Source organism: Bos indicus, chromosome 2 (assembly GCF_029378745.1).
Source record: "Bos indicus isolate NIAB-ARS_2022 breed Sahiwal x Tharparkar chromosome 2, NIAB-ARS_B.indTharparkar_mat_pri_1.0, whole genome shotgun sequence".
NCBI lineage: Eukaryota > Metazoa > Chordata > Mammalia > Artiodactyla > Bovidae > Bos > Bos indicus.
The window spans coordinates 18,535,967-18,553,662 of NC_091761.1; the positions used below are offsets into that span (position 1 = coordinate 18,535,967).

The window sequence follows — 17,696 nt, forward strand, 5'->3', positions numbered from 1 at the left end:
TCCTGATGTTACTACAGTTGCTCCAAAATAACAAAACATACTTTATACTCTTCTCTTACCTGCCTACTGTCCCTCTGGGAGGACGTCGAAGAGGAGGCACTTCTATGGGTGGGGGTGGATGTTTTGTGAGCAGGGGATATGCCCTTCTCGTCTGAACTCATAGCTGCAGTTACAGTCTAGTTGAACGCACTGAAGACCATGCCAATTGTGTTTCAAATTCGCAGACAAAGAAGCAGGTGATTTTTTTCAGCTTTAGTCCATTTCATGAATCAGGTTTCATTAGAAAAGAGGAGACAAATATTGAGGGTGTCCCAAACACCTAAAAATAAAATGAACAAACAAAAAAAACCTCATGTAAATGATTTTAAAAAACATTACATTAAAATCATTTTATTTAGGAAACAAACATGAGAGGAAGAACTCTGACATATTACTAAATATTATTTCTTCTAGATTTTAAGGTAGAGGATAAAAGTGTTAATATGTAACAAACATCTGTCAACATGGAAAACAGGAAGAGACCATATGTTAAAGTGATATTCTTCCACTGTATTCTCATTGTTTTAAAGCAAATTACAATGTTATGTTCTGGATCTTCATGCCAAAGTTCATCAGTTGGTTCCCCTGAAATGCAATTTCCCCTGCTCAAGGGATTATAATGGGAGCACCGTCCATATCTGTTACCAGTTTAGTTCAGTCATTTTATACATGTGACAGTTAAATCCAACACAAAGAAGTCTGTGACAAAAGTGAAAAGAGTTGATGCATTTCGTGCATCATATGATCCAATGTTTGGGAAGGATCAAGGGATACACCAGTCCATCCTAAAGGAAATCAGTCCTGAATGTTCACTGGAAGGACTGATGTTGAAGCTGAAACTCCAATACTTTGGCCACCTGATGCAAAGAGCTGACTCATTTGAAAAGACCCTGATGCTGGGAAAGATTGAAGGCAGGAGGAGAAGGGGATGACAGAGGATGAGATGGTTGGATGGCATCACCGACTCAATGGACATGAGTCTGAGTGAACTCCGGGAGTTGGTGATGGACAGGGAGGCCTGGCGTGCTGCAGTCCATGGGGTCACAAAGAGTCGGACACGACTGAGTGACTGCACTGAACTGAACGTAAGGGATACACATGTGCACCATTATCTGTACTTCAAGACCATAGCACACCTACGCGTGATTCTCAACACCAACAGGCTCACAAGCATCTGCAGGCTGACAGGCATGTCCTGGGACTGGGGAAATGATGGAGTTGCTCCAGTTATCCACAGCCGAGAACCACGTCATTTTTCATTTGTATTCATATAAGGAAAAGTCTGCACTGTAACTACTATGGCTAAACACTTGTCCCTGTTGTTCAACTGGCAACACGGGTTGCTGGGGAAAAAAGTTTTTTAAGGTAAGCATGATAGTGTAAGATGAAAAGCTTATACAACAATCTGTGTCCCCAAAGACTGACAACTAAAGTGAACTTTGTCCTCTTCTAATCAAGTGGAAGGCCAAGTTCCAGGCCCAATCTAAATACCTTGAAGGAAGCATAGACCCTTGGGTAAGTACTTTAGCACAAATCAGAAACAAACAAACAAAAAAACCTGCTAATGATGAAGAGATATCAATCTTTAGGCTGAAGAAAAGTGAGACCTGAACTTTTCAGTCCAGGGGCAGAGACGGTCAATGCGAAAAATCAAAAAAAAGGATGAAGATACATAGGGTATTAGGAGGACACACGGCAAGGGGAACTCACTGGGTCAGGAGGTCAGAGGTATCCCTGTGCAGGGGGGTTTGACCTGAGATCTGAAAGATGACAAGGAGTTAGCCAGGTGTCTGGGTGTCCAACTGGGTGTGATCTAGGAATTCATGCTGGTCAAATACAATCAGAACACATGGAGACAGTGACATGAGGGTCAAAGAAGAGCAGAGTTCAATTCCTGTAGGGCACATTCAGCACTCAGATTTTTATCCTAAGTCTGCTACTGCTACTGCTAAGTCACTGCAGTCGTGTCCGACTCTGTGTGACCTCATAGACGGCAGCCCACCAGGCTCCCCTATCCCTGGGATTCTCCAGGCAAGAACACTGGAGTGGGTTGCCATTTCCTTCTCCAATGCGTGAAACCGAAAAGTGAAAGTGAAGTCGCTCAGTCATGTCTGACTCTTAGTGACCCCATGGACTGCAGCCTACCAGGCTCCTCCATCCATGGGATTTTCCAGGCAAGAGTACTGGAGTGGGGTGCCATTGCCTTCTCCATATCCTAAGTCTAAGAGACCATAAAGAGGTGAGGTATAACCAGATTTGTATGCTAAAAAGATCACTTTGGCAGCCATGAGCAGAACCAGAATGGGGAAGTAAAGAAGATAAGGGAAGCCCAATTGGAAAATTTGTATGCAGGTCAGGAAGCAACAGTTAGAAGTGGACATGGAACAACAGACTGGCTCCAAATAGGAAAAGGAGTACGTCAAGGCTGTATATTGTCACCCTGTTTATTTAACTTATATGCAGAGTAAATCATGAGAAACGCTGGGCTGGAAGAAACACAAGCTGGAATCAAGATTGCCGGGAGAAACAGCAATAACCTCAGATATGCACATGACACCACCCTTATGGCAGAAAGTGAAGAGGAACTAAAGAGCCTCTTGATGAAAGTGAAAGAGGAGAGTGAAAAAGTTGGCTTAAAGCTCAACATTCAGAAAACGAAGATCATGGCATCTGGTCCCATCACTTCATGGGAAATAGATGAGGAAACAGTGGAAACAGTGTCAGACTTTATTTTTCTGGGCTCCAAAATCACTACAGATGGTGACTGCAGCCATGAAATTAAAAGACGCTTACTCTTTGGAAGGAAAGTTATGACCAACCTAGATAGCATATTCAAAAGCAGAAACATTACTTTGCCAACAAAGGTTCGTCCAGTCAAGGCTATGGTTTTTCCCGTGGTCATGTATGGATGTGAGAGTTGGACTGTGAAGAAGGCTGAGCACCAAAGAATTGATGCTTTTGAACTGTGGTATTGGAGAAGACTCTTGAGAGTCCCTTGGACTGCAAGGAGATCCAACCAGTCCATTCTGAAGGAGATCAGCCCTGGGATTTCTTTGGAAGGAATGATGCTAAAGCTGAAACTCCAGTACTTTGGCCACCTCATGCGAAGAGTTGACTCATTGGAAAAGACTCTGATGCTGGGAGGGATTGGGGCCAAGAGGAGAAGGGGACGACAGAGGATGAGATGGCTGGATGGCATCACTGACTCGATGGACGTGAGTGTGAGTGAACTCCGGGAGTTGGTGATGGACAGGGAGGCCTGGTGTGCTGCGATTCATGGGGTCGCAAAGAGTCAGACACAACTGAGCGACTGATCTGATCTAGATGATGAACCAGAGAGGTGGCAGGACCACTCTGCACCTGGTCCTGGCAGTTGTGTCTCGATAAGGGGCAGGAAGGGCTTCCCTGGGACCTCAAACAGTAAAGAATCTACCTGCAGCATGGGACACCTGGGTTCAATCCCTGGGTTGGGAAGATCCCCTGAAGGAGAAAGTGGCAAGCCACTCCAGTATTCTTGCCTGGAGAATTCCATGGACAAAGGAGCCTGGCGGGCTTAATTCATGGGGTCGCAAAAGAGTCAGACACTACTGAGTGACTAACACACACACACACAAGGAGGGGGAAACAGCAGGTCTCAGGATGATTCCCAGGTCTCTGGTATTCCAAGCGAGAGCTGGCCAAAGGCAATCAGGATCGACAGCAGGTCATGAGTATAGTTTCAGGTGCATTAGCAGAGAGGCCCAACAGAGGCATTCAAATGGAGGCAAACACATGCGTCTGGAGTTCAGAGAAATTCAGGCTGGAGAAGAATGTTTAATAGATTATGTTAACAATACAAATATATCAAGCAACTTACATATAGATCATGTAAACTCTGCAAGCGCAAATAAATTAAATTTCATAAAGCCTATCATTATATGGTTAAAACCTGCAACATTATGTTAACTGATCATGTGATCTCAAATGTAATCAGGATTTTAATGGTCAGCTGGCTATAGAGAATATTTGAAAGAACAATCCCAATAAGTAAAAGGCAAGTGACTATACACTCGGAAAATCGGACTTGACTTGTGGTCCTTTCACAAGATTTCAACGCCATTCTCACCACAGGAAAAACAAAATCTACTTATCCCCCAAATTGGAAGACTTTCTCTTGAAACAAAACTAGTGTTTGGACTAAGAGACATGTAAAGAGCTGTAGAGCTCGCTCTTTGGCTTGAGATCACGTTTTGTTTAGTACTGGCAAGAGGCAGTAATAAGTCAACACTTACAAGACGATCAGCTAATCCTTCTCTTTTATGAGGTAGTCTAATAAATGTTCTCAAGCCAAGCTCTGGTGCCAGCAAACAGAAAGCAAGAACACTGCTCAAATTCTTGATATGAAGTACTTTGCCTACTGGCCCAAGAAGCTTTAAAAGTAGATGCTGATACCCAAGCAAAAAGCATGGAGGCTCTGTGATGTTCTCAAGTGCCCCAAGGGATGATGCTGAGACAACCTAACTCGTTAAACTCTTATCCATTTGGAAGTAAATTTAACCCAACCTACATCAAGGGCCAACATTTCCTCTGATGTACTTTTCTTTTTCCCCTAATAGCATCCAACTACACTTTCCTCATTAACATCAATGCTAATACTTTGGTTTTTGTTTTAATTTAAAATGATATTTTCAGAGTAACTTGTCTTTGAAGAAAGGGCAGCATTTTTGGTTGAATTATAATTATGAATATATCAAATAATGTCAAGAATGAAGAAAAAGTAAGTAAGAGAATTTAATTCATTCCATGAATTGTTTTTGAGGTTACTGTTGTTTCTGGGCTTCCCTGAGAGTTCAGCCAGTAAAGAATTTGCCTGCAAGGCAGGAAACACAGGAGATGCCTGGTTGGATCCCTGGGTCGGGGAGATCCCCTGGAGGAGGAAAATGGCAACCCACCCCAGTACTCTTGCCTGAAAAATCCCATGGACAGAGGATTCTGGTGGACAACAGTTCAAAGGGTCGCAAAGAGTCAGACACAACTGACCAACTAAGCATGCATGCATTGCTGTTTCTATTATTTTTAAAAATCTTCTTTAAAAAATAGTTTCAAGTACCTAATATAAGGTTGAATGAGATGACCTTTAATGATCATTCCAATTTGATTATAAATCAAGTGTCTGATTAATGCTCAATTTCAAAATGCACTGACAAAAGTAAATGTAAACTCTTTGGTAGGTTGCATCTATTTATTCTTTATTCCTAGAATGTAAGAAATGTTGTGACATTAATACTTATTTCATCTCTGTCAAAGCACATATTTAGAAATCACCTAGACAAAATTCTAGCCCTATTTTAGATCACAGATTTTAAAGTCAACACCAACATAATTCCTATACTCAATGAGAAAAGTATTGTGGCTGAAAATAACAGCAATTCAAGAACCTAACATCTAATTTTCCTGTCTTATTCCTCCCTCACATATCAGTGGGATCACTACAATTGTTTCTAAGTGCTATAACACTTGCATTTACAGTGAGTGACATAAAAAGCAGATTTATGACCTATGGATCTAACGACAGCAAAAGGTGGCAGGGAAGACTTTTAGGACTTGCTGTTTACAGGTATCATACATCACGCGTGTTCAGAAAAACATTTGAAACTGGGGACAACTTACCCCAGGCTAAGTTGTGATGCGGTAACAGAGAACTCCAAAATCTCAAGGGCTTACAAGAAAGGTTTATTTCTCTCCCATTTACATGTCCATTAGAGGTTGGCTACTCTACATTCTCTTCATCCCAGGCCTAACAACCCCATATGAAGGAGGAAAAGAGCCATGGCAAAACCATTAGACCACAAGTTCTTAGAGCTTTTGCTTGTAGGCAGGACATGCTACTTAAACTCACAATTTTTTTTGGCCAAAGCAAGTCATATGGACAAACTGAAGTCTATGAGGCATGGAAGTATAATTCTCTCAGTGATTACTTGGACACAGTAATATGATGTATTGTATTTACCATAGGGCTTAAGAACTTGCTTGCCTATGCAGGAGATGTGGGTTCAATCCCTGGATCAGGAAGATCCCCTGGAGAAGAAAATGACAACCCACTCCAGTATTCTTGCCAGGAAAACCCCATGGACAGAGGAGCCTGGCAGGCTGCAGTCCATGAGGTGCAAAGAATCAGATATAACAACTGAGAATGAATGCATAAGGCCACCACACAGATATAACACAATACATTCCACCATCCTTATAGTGGGACATTTAGACTGTATTCAGTCTATTCTGAAACAATGAGATTTATTATAGAAGAGTTCATGGTAAGTATATATTTCCACCTTTGATTATTACAAAATCACCCTCTTTGTTTTACTTTATTTGATACCATTTGCTTTTTTTTTTTTTTTTTTCTGTTTGTAATTAATGAGATTTGTCCATGCTTTTAAACTTTCTACAGTTTTGTATTATGTGTTCCTGTTAGAAATAATCATGTTGGGTTGTTTAAAAAAAACGAATTTCAGCTTTCCCCATTTCTATTTACTGTTTCACTAATAGCTCACCTTACCCCTGCCATACCATTTTATGCTATATTTTTTGGTTTGTCTTTGTTTCCTTTAATGCTTGACAACTTTTCCTATGTAATCTGCCTTTCTTTATACTACTGACTTTTCCATGGTTTTAATTGACTTTTATATTTGTCCTTAATTTGGAAGATTCAATTCTCCCTTTAAAATTCTATTTGTTCTATTCTATTTAAAATTCTATATAAATAGAATTAACTCCTTTAAGTTTCTCTCTCTCTCCCTTTTTTTTTTTTTTTTGGCTGCACCATGCGGCTTCCAGGATCTTAGTTCCTTGACCAGGAATCAAACCTACGCCCCTTTCAGTGGAAGTACGGAATCCTAACCACTGGCCCACGAGGGAATCCCCCCTTTCTCCTTTGTACTGTGTACTTAGTCACTCAGTTGTGTCTGACTCCTTGTGACCCCATGGACTGTAGGCTGCCAGCCTCTGTCCATGGAATTTCTCGGGTAAGAATACTGGAGTGGGTAGCCATTCTCTTCTCCAGGGAATCTTCCCAAACCAGGGACTGAACTTGGGTCTCCTGCATTGCAGGTAGATTCTTTACCGTCCAAGCCACCAGGGAAGCCTCATCCCCCCTTAAGTCTAAATTATAGTGGAACCTGGGGTCTGTAAGTGACGGAGTCAAGAGTAAAACAGTACGAGGGAAGCCTCATCCCCCCTTAAGTCTAAATTATAGTGGAACCTGGGGTCTGCAAGTGACGGAGTCAAGAGTAAAACAGTACGAGGGAAGCCTGATCCCCCCTTTAAGTCTAAATCATAGTGGAACCTGGGGTCTGCAAGTGACGGAGTCAAGAGTAAAACAGTACGAGGGAAGCCTGATCCCCCCTTTAAGTCTAAATCATAGTGGAACCTGGGGTCTGCAAGTGACGGAGTCAAGAGTAAAACAGTATCTTTCAAGTCTTCCCTTGCAATATCAGCCTCTCCTCCTGCCGCTACCTTCCCCCCACCCCCCACCCAAAATAAAAAAATTCTCCTCTGAATCCTCATTTCAACTTGGTGATTTAATCTGGAGTGTTGCAGAACTGTACTTAGGATTCTAGAGCAATAGGGAAGAGCTGACAGGACTTTTTCTCTCTGGGGCCAACTGGGAGCTCTAAGTGCGAGGACAGACTGAGTAAAGCAAAGATTTTTCTTCCCTTTGCAAGTCGTCTCCTTCTCCTCAAGACCAGCTGAGGTTCGTCATAATCAGGCCCTGGCTAGACTTTCCTCAATGTCAGATCCCCTGGAACTGGGGTCTAGTCCTCAACATTTTGACATTAGACTCTGTTTTATGTTAGTGTTTGCGATACGGATAGCTTGTCTTTCTGGATTTGCATGACTGTTTATAGAGAATTAGGAGGAGCCTCATTAGGTAATTCTAGACACCAGCCACCTGGGGTAGGACATTCTTATCAACTGACCTTATCAAGGTAAATATCATTGTACTGCTGGGTGGAATAAATTATTTTCTATCAGGATCATCACCATTGCAATGAATGCCCATTGCCATTATATACTGTACTCATTACAATATCATTATATATTACAGCTTTTTTTTTCCTTAAAGAGAAAGGGTAGGAAAGCTTTATTTCTAAGGTCATTAATCTACAGATGAGGAAAAGAAAATCGAGGACTGATTTCAAGAGGGCAAGCTGCAGACTTCCAGGAAAGATGGCAGTGTGAGATCTGATAAGGGTTTTCCTAGAAAATGATTAAAAGGATTAAAAAAGAAAAAGACCATTATTACTCATTCTAGGGAATAGTGGCCACCACATGTGATAAAATCTAAGGAATCATTTAACTCAGGACAAAACCAGAATAGGTGAAAACCAACATGTGACTGCCCTTCTCAAGACAGTCAAGTGGTGTCACAGGAAGGAAGTCTGGGAAGCTCCACCAGTTTCCTCCAAGCTGGAGAGGAAGGGGGCGAGAGGCCTAGGGAAAAGGCTGGTCACAGATTACGAGCTTTCAGAGACCATGGAGGCACAGTTCTCCCAGCACAGCAAGGCCATAGGTACTTTGCCCTCTGCTGCCTCCCTTAACCTTGCCTTCTGATAAGCATCATGGACATGTCCCAGCGCACCCTCAAAATATAGCTTCCAATCCCCAAGCTGGCCTCTCGTGCAGTCATTTACAAAACTAAAAGGAATGAGTACAGAAACAAACTCTCTACTTGTGACCATACAAGACTCTCATCCCTCCCCACACTCTAAAGGCTCTTTACATAATAAATGAATAAGACAAATCTATGTTCTTCCCTGGTGGTTCAGCGGGGACCACCTGCCTGCAATGCAGGAGGTGCAAGAACCACAGGTTCAATCCCTGGGTTGGGAAGATCCCCACGAGAAGAAACTGACAACCCACTCCAGTATACTTGCCTGAGAAATCCCACGGACAGACGAGCCTGGTGGGCTACAGTCTGTGGGGTCACAAAAGAGCTGGACACGATTTAGCAACCCAACAACAACAGTGTTCTGTGTCACCCAGCCCTTCAAGATAAATATAGGGAAAGTAACTATAATTACTCTTGGATTTATCAGTTTAACCATTTTATTTATTTATATTTCACTTTTAAATAAAGAAAACAGGAACCATAAATATAGAAACAAGGCTATAAAAAGTATATAGCCAAGGGACAGAAGACACTAAATTATGAGATGATTGTTGCAATCTATAATAAACAACTAAAATAATAAGTCAAAGTTATAATATTCTACAATCATCTTGACTTAAAAGGTACGCCATCTACTTAATATATATTTCCAAATATTATGAACTCCTAACAAATACTGGAACACCTGCTTTTATATGTTTGTGTTCTTCTGTACATACACACACACACACACACAGACTCCAACCCAGTATCAAGCTTAATGGTAAAAGATGATTACCATTTCCATTGATGTCAGCAACAAAATAATGATGCTGGCTGTTGTCCTATTGACACTGTTTTCAGAGTACTAACTTGTGAAAAATAAAAACATCCAAGTAAAATGAATGAGAGAATCAAATGAAAATCAACCAGGAAAAAAAAAAGGTTACAAAATACACATACACACACACACACATATGCATCTTCATTTTTAAGTTAAATAAGCCAATCTGAAAAGAATACATACTGTATAATTTCATTTACATGACATTTTGGAAAAGGCAAAACTATGGAGACAGAAAAAAAGATCACTGGCTGCATGAAGTGGAGCACGGAGGATTTTTAGGGCAGTTAAACTCTTCTGTATGACGCTATAATGGTCAACATAAAGCACGTTTGTCAAAACTCATAGACTGCCAAGACCAAGAGCGAACCCTACAGTAAACTCTGGACTCGTCAGTATAGGTCCACTGATTAAACTACTCTGGGGTGGGACACTGATAATGGGCGAGGCTATGTGTTTGTGGGGGGTGGGGGAACTCTGTGCTTTCTGCTCAATTTTGCTGTGAACCTAACCGATATTAAAGACAGCTTTCAATTTTAAAATTTATTTTAAAAATTTAAAATATATTTTATTTTATATTTTTTATGCCTATAAAGTTGTGGCGCATGAGCTCAGTTGCTCTGAGGCAGGTGGGATCTTCCCAGATCAGGAATGGAACCCATGTCTCCTTCATTGGCAGACAGATTCTTTACCACTGAGCTACCAGGGAAGCCCATGATCTCTATTAAGCTCTAATATAATAATGTCTTTATTTGAGAAATGTAACTTGGGCTGAGGTATTCTCTACTTGGGATACATGTCCCTAGATTTAATAATTATATATTCTTTCTAATCTAGTTTTAATTTTGTACTTGGCACGAAATTTATATTCTAGGAACATGGAAAGTTCTTTCCTCCTATTTTAGGTTTTGTTGAGCTTGGGGCATGATGCACTGAATTGTTCTCAGAACTTCCAAAAATTGCTAATCATAAAGAGATCAGGGAATACTTCCTTATTCTGAAGAACCAAACTACCTTTTATACTCTTTCCCCAAGCAATCCTTCTCCTTTGAACATCTTCTAATTGATAAAACAAACAGCCTTTCAGAGAATTATCAATGAGTAAAAAAAAAAAATATATATATATATATATATATATATATATTATTTGAGGTTGGAGTCCTAAAAAAAAAGATCACCTACCTCTTTTCCAGCTTTCTCTATCATGTCAGAGGAAAACACCAATAAAAAATATCAGGCTCTTACCACATGCCAGGCCTGCGTGCCAAGCACTTTCCATACATTCTCAGGAACTCTCTTGTGATTCATAGTACACAGATGAAAAACAGCTGAGGAAGTTTATTAAACAGAGTCCTCATGGTGGTTTTCGAATCTATTTGACATCAAAGCCCATGCAACAAATTCTTTCACCACTGTTTACACGTAACCTGGGCTCCCCAGGTGGTGCCAGTGGTAAAGAACCTGCCTGCCAGGAGACATGAGAGATGGGGGTTTAATCCGCGGGTCGGGAAGATCCCCTGGAGAAGGGCATGGCCACCCACTCTGGTATTGCTGCCTGGAGAATCCCAAGGACAGAGGAGCCTGGTGGGCTATGGCCCATAGGGTCTCAAAGAGTTGGACACAGCTGAGCACACATGCACGAGCAACAAATCAGCCTGGCGGTACTACTGATGACACAATACACGTTTACAGAGGTTCCTAGCCTGGGTTCATTAAAGGTTTAGTGTATTCTTTAAACCCCAGGAATGATCTGAAAAGTGTGCATTTTATAATACTCAGGAGACAGTCAACAGTTTTCAGTAGATTATCAAACAGCTAAAATAGTACGCCCTTGGGGGTTCATATTTTTAAAAGCATTGTCATTAGTACAGGTTTAAAAAAAACATGGGGTACTTCCCTGGTGGTCCCGTGGTTAAGCATCTGACCTCCAGTACAGGGGACTTGGGTAGATCCCTGGTCATGGAGAATTCCACGTGTCCAGGAGCAAATACGTCCATGTGCCATAACTACTGAGCCTATACTCTAGAACCCTCGAACAGCGACTACTGAGCTGCGAGAAGTCCGAGTGCCTAGAGGGTGTGCTTGACAACAAGAGAAGATGCTGCAATGAGAAGTCATGCCCTACAACTAGAAAGGAGGCCCCACTCTCTGCAACTAGAGAAAAGTCGGTGCACTGCAGTGAGGACCCAGCACAGCCAAAAAAGATAAATAAATAAAGAACTTTAAAAAAATGGCACAGGGGCTTCCCTGGTGGCTCAGTGGTAAAGAATCCGCCTGCCAATGCAGGAGACACGGGTTTGATCCCCGGTCTGGGAAGATCCCACATGCTGCAGAGCCACTAAGTCCATGCACCACAGTTGTGCTCTAGAGCCGGAGGGCCACAACTGCTGAGCACACCCACAGCAACTGCCGAAGCTGGCACTCTAGGGCCCGTGCTCTGTAATAAGAGAAGCCACCACACTGAGAAGCCTGGGCACCACAACTAGAGGGTATTCCCCGCTCTCCTCAACTAGAGAAAAGCCCACGCAGCAGCCGAGACCTAGCACAGCCAAAAATGAAATGAATGATTAAAAAAAAAAAAAAAAGATTCAGAAGCACAAATGAATTGACTTAAAAAAAAAAAAATGGCACAAAAGGTGTACAACATATTTAATATAATGAGATCACAAGACATTTGATTCTGATGGGAGCATATGCCATGGACATTCCTGACAAGACCACTTTGATACCATCACTTGATAATTTTACCAGTGCTAAATTTTCAAGAATTTTGCCAGCCACTTTTTCCTTCATTATTTGGTTTCTGACCCTTGCTAATCTGTTTTGAAAGGAAGCTTGGTAATGTCATAATTTATATTTTAATGGAAAAAATAATATTATGAAATGTTTCCCATGACTGCTAATAGGTACTGAGTGAGGGCTTTTTGGTAATAACAGGAAACATCAAAGATGTTTGCCTCTGCTTTGTGACCTTGAATCATCATTCATAAATCCAAGTAAACTCTTGCTGAGGCACCAAATGACATGAGTACTGGGCTCACGTCCCGTTCCCTAGAGCAAATTCCTGTCAAAGCAAGTTTCTGTACTGAGTTGAGGTATGCTAAAGAACTGGCTAAAGCAAACAAAATGGCTTAGGTTAAAAATGTTCCTGAATTAACTCTGGTGCATTGCTACTGGGAAGGCAGAACTGGGGTAACTGCCACTGAATGTGGTAGGGTGGCTCCCCAGAAAATTAAAAACAGAATTACCGTATGATTCAATAATTCCAATTCAGGGTATCTGCCCAAAAGAACTGAGAGCAGCAATTGGAATTGAGATATGTATTCTCATATTCGTAACATCATTATTCATAATAGCCAGAAGCTAGAAGCAAGAGTTCATCAATAAATGGATAAACAATAAATGGATAAAATGTGGTATATTCATACAGGCATAACTCAGAGATACTACAGGATCATGACATGCATGACATCATCTAGACCATGGCCATACAGTGAGTCACATGAATTTTTGGTTTCACAGTGTATATAAAAATTATGTTTACATTATACTGCAGTCTATTAAGTGTGCAATAGCACTGTGTCTTGGGCTTCCCTATTGGCTCAGCTGGTAAAGAATCTGCCTGCAATGCAGGAGACCCTGGTTTGATTCCTGGGTCAGGAAGAACCCCTGGAAGAAGGCATAGGCTACCCACTCCAGTATTCATGGGCTTCCCTGGTGGCTCAGATGGTGAAGAACCTGACTGCAATGTGGGAGACCTGGGTTCAATCCCTGGGTTGGGAAGATCCCCTGGAGGAGAGCATGGCAACTCACTCCAGTATTCTTCCCTGGATAATCCCCATGGACAGAGGACCCTGGCGGGCTATAGTCCATGGGGCCACAAAGAATTGGACACAACTGAGCGACTAAGCACAGCACGGCACTATGTCTAAAAGAAAGCGTATCCCTTAATTTAAAAATACAAAATAAAAACCAATTACAATAGTAACATTAAAGATTGTTGATCACAGACCACCATAACAAATCTAATAGTTATGGAAAACTTTGAAACACTGTGAGAATTACCAAGAGGCGACACAGAAACATGAAGTGAGCAAATGCTATTGGAAAAATGGCACCAATAGCCTTGCTCCATGCAGGATTGTCACAAACCTTCAATTTGTAAAAGACACAGTATCTGCAAAGCACAATAAAGTCAAGTGATATAAAGTATTGTGTGTCTGCAGAATGAAATATTATTCAACCTTCAAAAGGAAGGAAATTCTGACACATGCTACAACATGGATGAAACTTGAAGAGGTTATGCTAAGTGATACAAACTGGACACAAAAGGAGCCATATGATATGATTCTATCTAGTAAAGTACTACATGAAATGCTTAGAGTAGTCAAGTGAATAGAGAGAGAAAGCAGAAGGGTGGTTGCCATGGTCTATGAGGCAAGGGAAATGGAGTTAGTGTTTAATAGGTACAGGGTCCCTGTTCGGAAGATCAAAGAGTTCTTGCAATAGAAAATGGTTTGCCTAAGTCCCTTTGGGCTGCTATAACCAAATACTGGGTGACTTATAACCAAAAGCACTGATTTCTCCCAGTTCTGAAGGCTGGGAAGTCTATGATCGCAGCACTGGAAGATACTCTTCTAGCGCACAGGTGGCTCTCTTCTCACTGTGTCCTCAGATGGCAGGAGGAGGCAAGGGATCTCTCTGGGTTTCTTATAAGGGAACTAATTCCATTCATGACTCAATCATCTCTCAAAGGCCCCACCTTCTAATACCATCACCTTAGGGTTTCAACATGGATTTTAGGGAGCACACAAACATCCAGACCTGACATAAGTGTGGTTATCTTCAGACACACTGTGTGCATAATTGATCATACAAGAACATTTTTTATTTTTGTAAAATATACATAAAATAACTTACAGGAGTTTTCTTACAAGGGTTTTTTTTGTTATGTTTGATTCTTTGAGAATCAACAATATATACATAAAATGAATATTTTACATAGTGGGGGTGATGGTTACAGAACAATGTGAATGCATTTAATGCCACTGAAATGCAAGCTTAAAAATGATTAAAATGGTAAATTTTATGTATATTTTGCAACAATAAAAATGTCCTTGTATGATCACTGTGGGGCTTCCCAGATGGTGCTAGTGGTAAAGAACCTGCCTGTTACTACAGGACACATACGAGACACGAGTTCAATCCCTGGGTTGGGAAGATCCTCGGAGAAGGGCAGGGCAACTCACTCCAGTATTCTTGCCTGGAGAATCCCATGGACAGCGGAGTCTGACAGGCTATTGTCCGTAAGGTCACACAGAGTTGGACACAACTGAAGCAACTTAGTATACAAGCACATAATAATAAATATAATCAACTATAATTACTTATATAGTATGCAGGCAATAATTTTACATTATTTTGTGCTCAGGTTTCATTTTCTTTATAAAATTTTTCCTAATCTACTAGAGAAAATTGTCACTTCAATCTAATAGAAATCAATCTAATAGAAATATTATAATATTTCTATACATATGCATATATATTGAACACACACTGCACTATGTGTATTTGTATTGATCCTGCACAATCTTCGAGGGTGGGGACTATGTCACTTTCAACGTTATAGTCTGATATCACGGGCCACAAAATCCATTCAGATTGTTTACTGGGCTTATCATTATAAAGACTTAAAGCCTCCATTCTACACATTAAGTACAGTCGACTATGCACACAGTCTGCCTGAAGATAATCACCCTCACACCAGTTATTTGATTTTATTATATTTGCCCAAAGATAATTCAAAATAACCCAAGTGATTTGCAGACTGGAGTTCCCTATCTGTTCATCAGTCAGCTAGAGAGAAAGACTGTACAAAGTTCAACATTCCCAAGAGAAAACCTCCTGGTTGTCCTAAAAAAAGACCCACCAGGCTGCTAATGGTGCTCTAGAGGCCTGGAGCATTATTAAGCTCTGTTCTCCCAGGTGAAGAGTTGTACATTAGAAGTAGGAATGGAGGCAACAGTGTCATTCTTTCAAAGCACTGCCTGATAGGTTAGGTTGCATACACAGTTACTCTACCTGCCACCTACCTAATGTACTACCCATTATCTTCCCAATAACAGATATTTCAGAAGGCTTCAGCAGCATTTTTAAAAACTGGTACCCCTCCAGAATACCATTGTTTATGCAGACCTTTACCCGTATCTCAGATTGCCTATAATTAAATTTTCCTTGCGCTGGGCATTCAGCATGAATGTTGGTTTCAATTACTGCTCATTCATTGTTACAAGAGGGAAGAAACAGCTGGCAGTAACCAAAGATCTACTGCCAGGCCTAGCTTCTTCCGCCTTGTGAATGCAATTCCCTGGTGTCGCAATCTCTGCACACATCTAGTGGTTACTGGAGCAGGCTTACCCAGGCTCAGGAGCCAACAGCACACACCTCTCCCCAGCTCGGCCTCCAGAGACATAACCCCTGGAAACCAGGTTCAGCCACGGTGGGAGTATGGACGCCATGCAAATCAGTGCCTTTTTTTTTTTTGAGAGCTGAGTCTTAAACATTTATCTGTACCCTGTGGCCCATATCGAGTGGCACTTTTTCCTCTTATGTTTACATTAAAAAATCTCATTGATTGCCTGGGTTAGAGATGAATCCCAACTCTGCTAGTTCCACGCTATGAAACCTCTGACAATTTACTTAGTTTCTCTGTGCCTCAGTTTCTCCATCTATAAAACACAAGATAATAACATCCTACGTCACGGAATTGTGAGAAGTAAATGCAATAGTCTATGCAAAATGCTTAGGATTATTACACATGCTCTTCTGACCCCCCCTCAGCAGACTCTGTGAGGGGAAAGAGACTGGACGGCACACTGTATCCAAGACCTTTGCCCTCCTCCCAGAGCAGCTTGTTCAGGACGCTTCAGTCTCAAGACTTTCCATTTTGAGACTGATTTGATCCATGACGCTATTTTATCAAAAGTCTCTATGTAAAAGCTTTGCCAATTTTCCATCAAAGGATAAAAAGTATTTGGAAGAAAAATGCTAAATTAATGTAAAAATCCAAAAAATAGAAAACAACATACCGCTATATGCCTTTAAATGGATTTTCTAGCCTATTCTTATTAAAAATAAGCTTACAAATAAATACAAGAGAACAATCAAATAATGTACTTATTAAGATTATTTTGGTGTCAAAAATACTTGAGATACTGATATGAAGTAAAGGAATGGGGTCCTGATGGTTTGAGGTCCAGAGAGTGTCAAATTCATGCTATATTATAAATAACAAAGAAATGGATGAAAAAAATACCTGACTTTGAACTTTCCTTTTTTATCAGATCACGTGATCCTACATCTCAGTGTCTTTGCTTCCTCTGCACCGGGAAGATACTTCTGTGCCCAACTTACACTGTGAGATTTTATGAGCATCAAGAAAGAAAGAATTACTTTAAAATACACATACACATCTTAGAGTAAAGCTGGCAGGTTGAACACAGGATCTATTTCACTTCCAAACACCACTGAAAAGAACAGTAAAGGGACTTTTTAAAGTAGAACTTCGTAACAGTGATGAGGACAGAATGTGGGGACTGGAAAACAGATAAAAGTGGAAAAATTGTATCTGAGTCATTAGTGAATCCAGTTGATAAGACAGTGAGTGGAAGTTTAAGGAATTCAAAAAGAGGCCTAAAATGTCACTTGATATTGAATTGTGATGAAGAAAGGCTACTGTTTCACCAGATTTTAAGTTGGGAAATGCCAGTGCTATCTACAATAGAGGGTTTGAAAGGTGATGTCAGGAACCTGCCACCTGGGAACTTATTCCAAATTCAGTCTTTTTTTTTTTAATTGACGTACAATTAGTTTACAATATTGCATCAGTTTCAGGTGTACAGCATAGCAATTCAGTACTTTTACAGATGATATTCCATTATGGGCTTCCCTGGTGGTGCTAGTGGTAAAGAACCTGCCTGCCAATGCAGGAGACATAAGAAAGGCAGTTTTGATCCCTGGGTTGGGAAGATCCCCTGGAGGAGGGCATGGCAATCCACTCCAGTATTCTTGTCTGGAGAATCCCAAGGACAGAGGAGCCTGGTGGGCTACAGTCCATACAGTCGCATAGAGTCGAACACGACTGAAGTGACTTAGCACAGCACACATAGGTTATTATAAGATAAT

At 41.0% G+C, this 17,696-nt stretch overlaps 1 protein-coding gene across 17 annotated transcripts in view; it reads right to left on the reverse strand.

Moving 5' to 3' along the window:
* Positions 1-17,696, reverse strand: part of OSBPL6 (oxysterol binding protein like 6) — a 216,125-nt gene that overhangs the window by 86,720 nt on the left and 111,709 nt on the right. For all 17 annotated transcript variants that reach the window (XM_070798890.1, XM_070798885.1, XM_070798868.1 and 14 more), the window contains one exon: positions 60-319. In XM_070798890.1, the coding sequence (XP_070654991.1) occupies positions 60-161 (102 nt within the window). In that variant the 5' untranslated portion in view covers positions 162-319. The remainder of the gene's footprint in view (positions 1-59; positions 320-17,696) is intronic.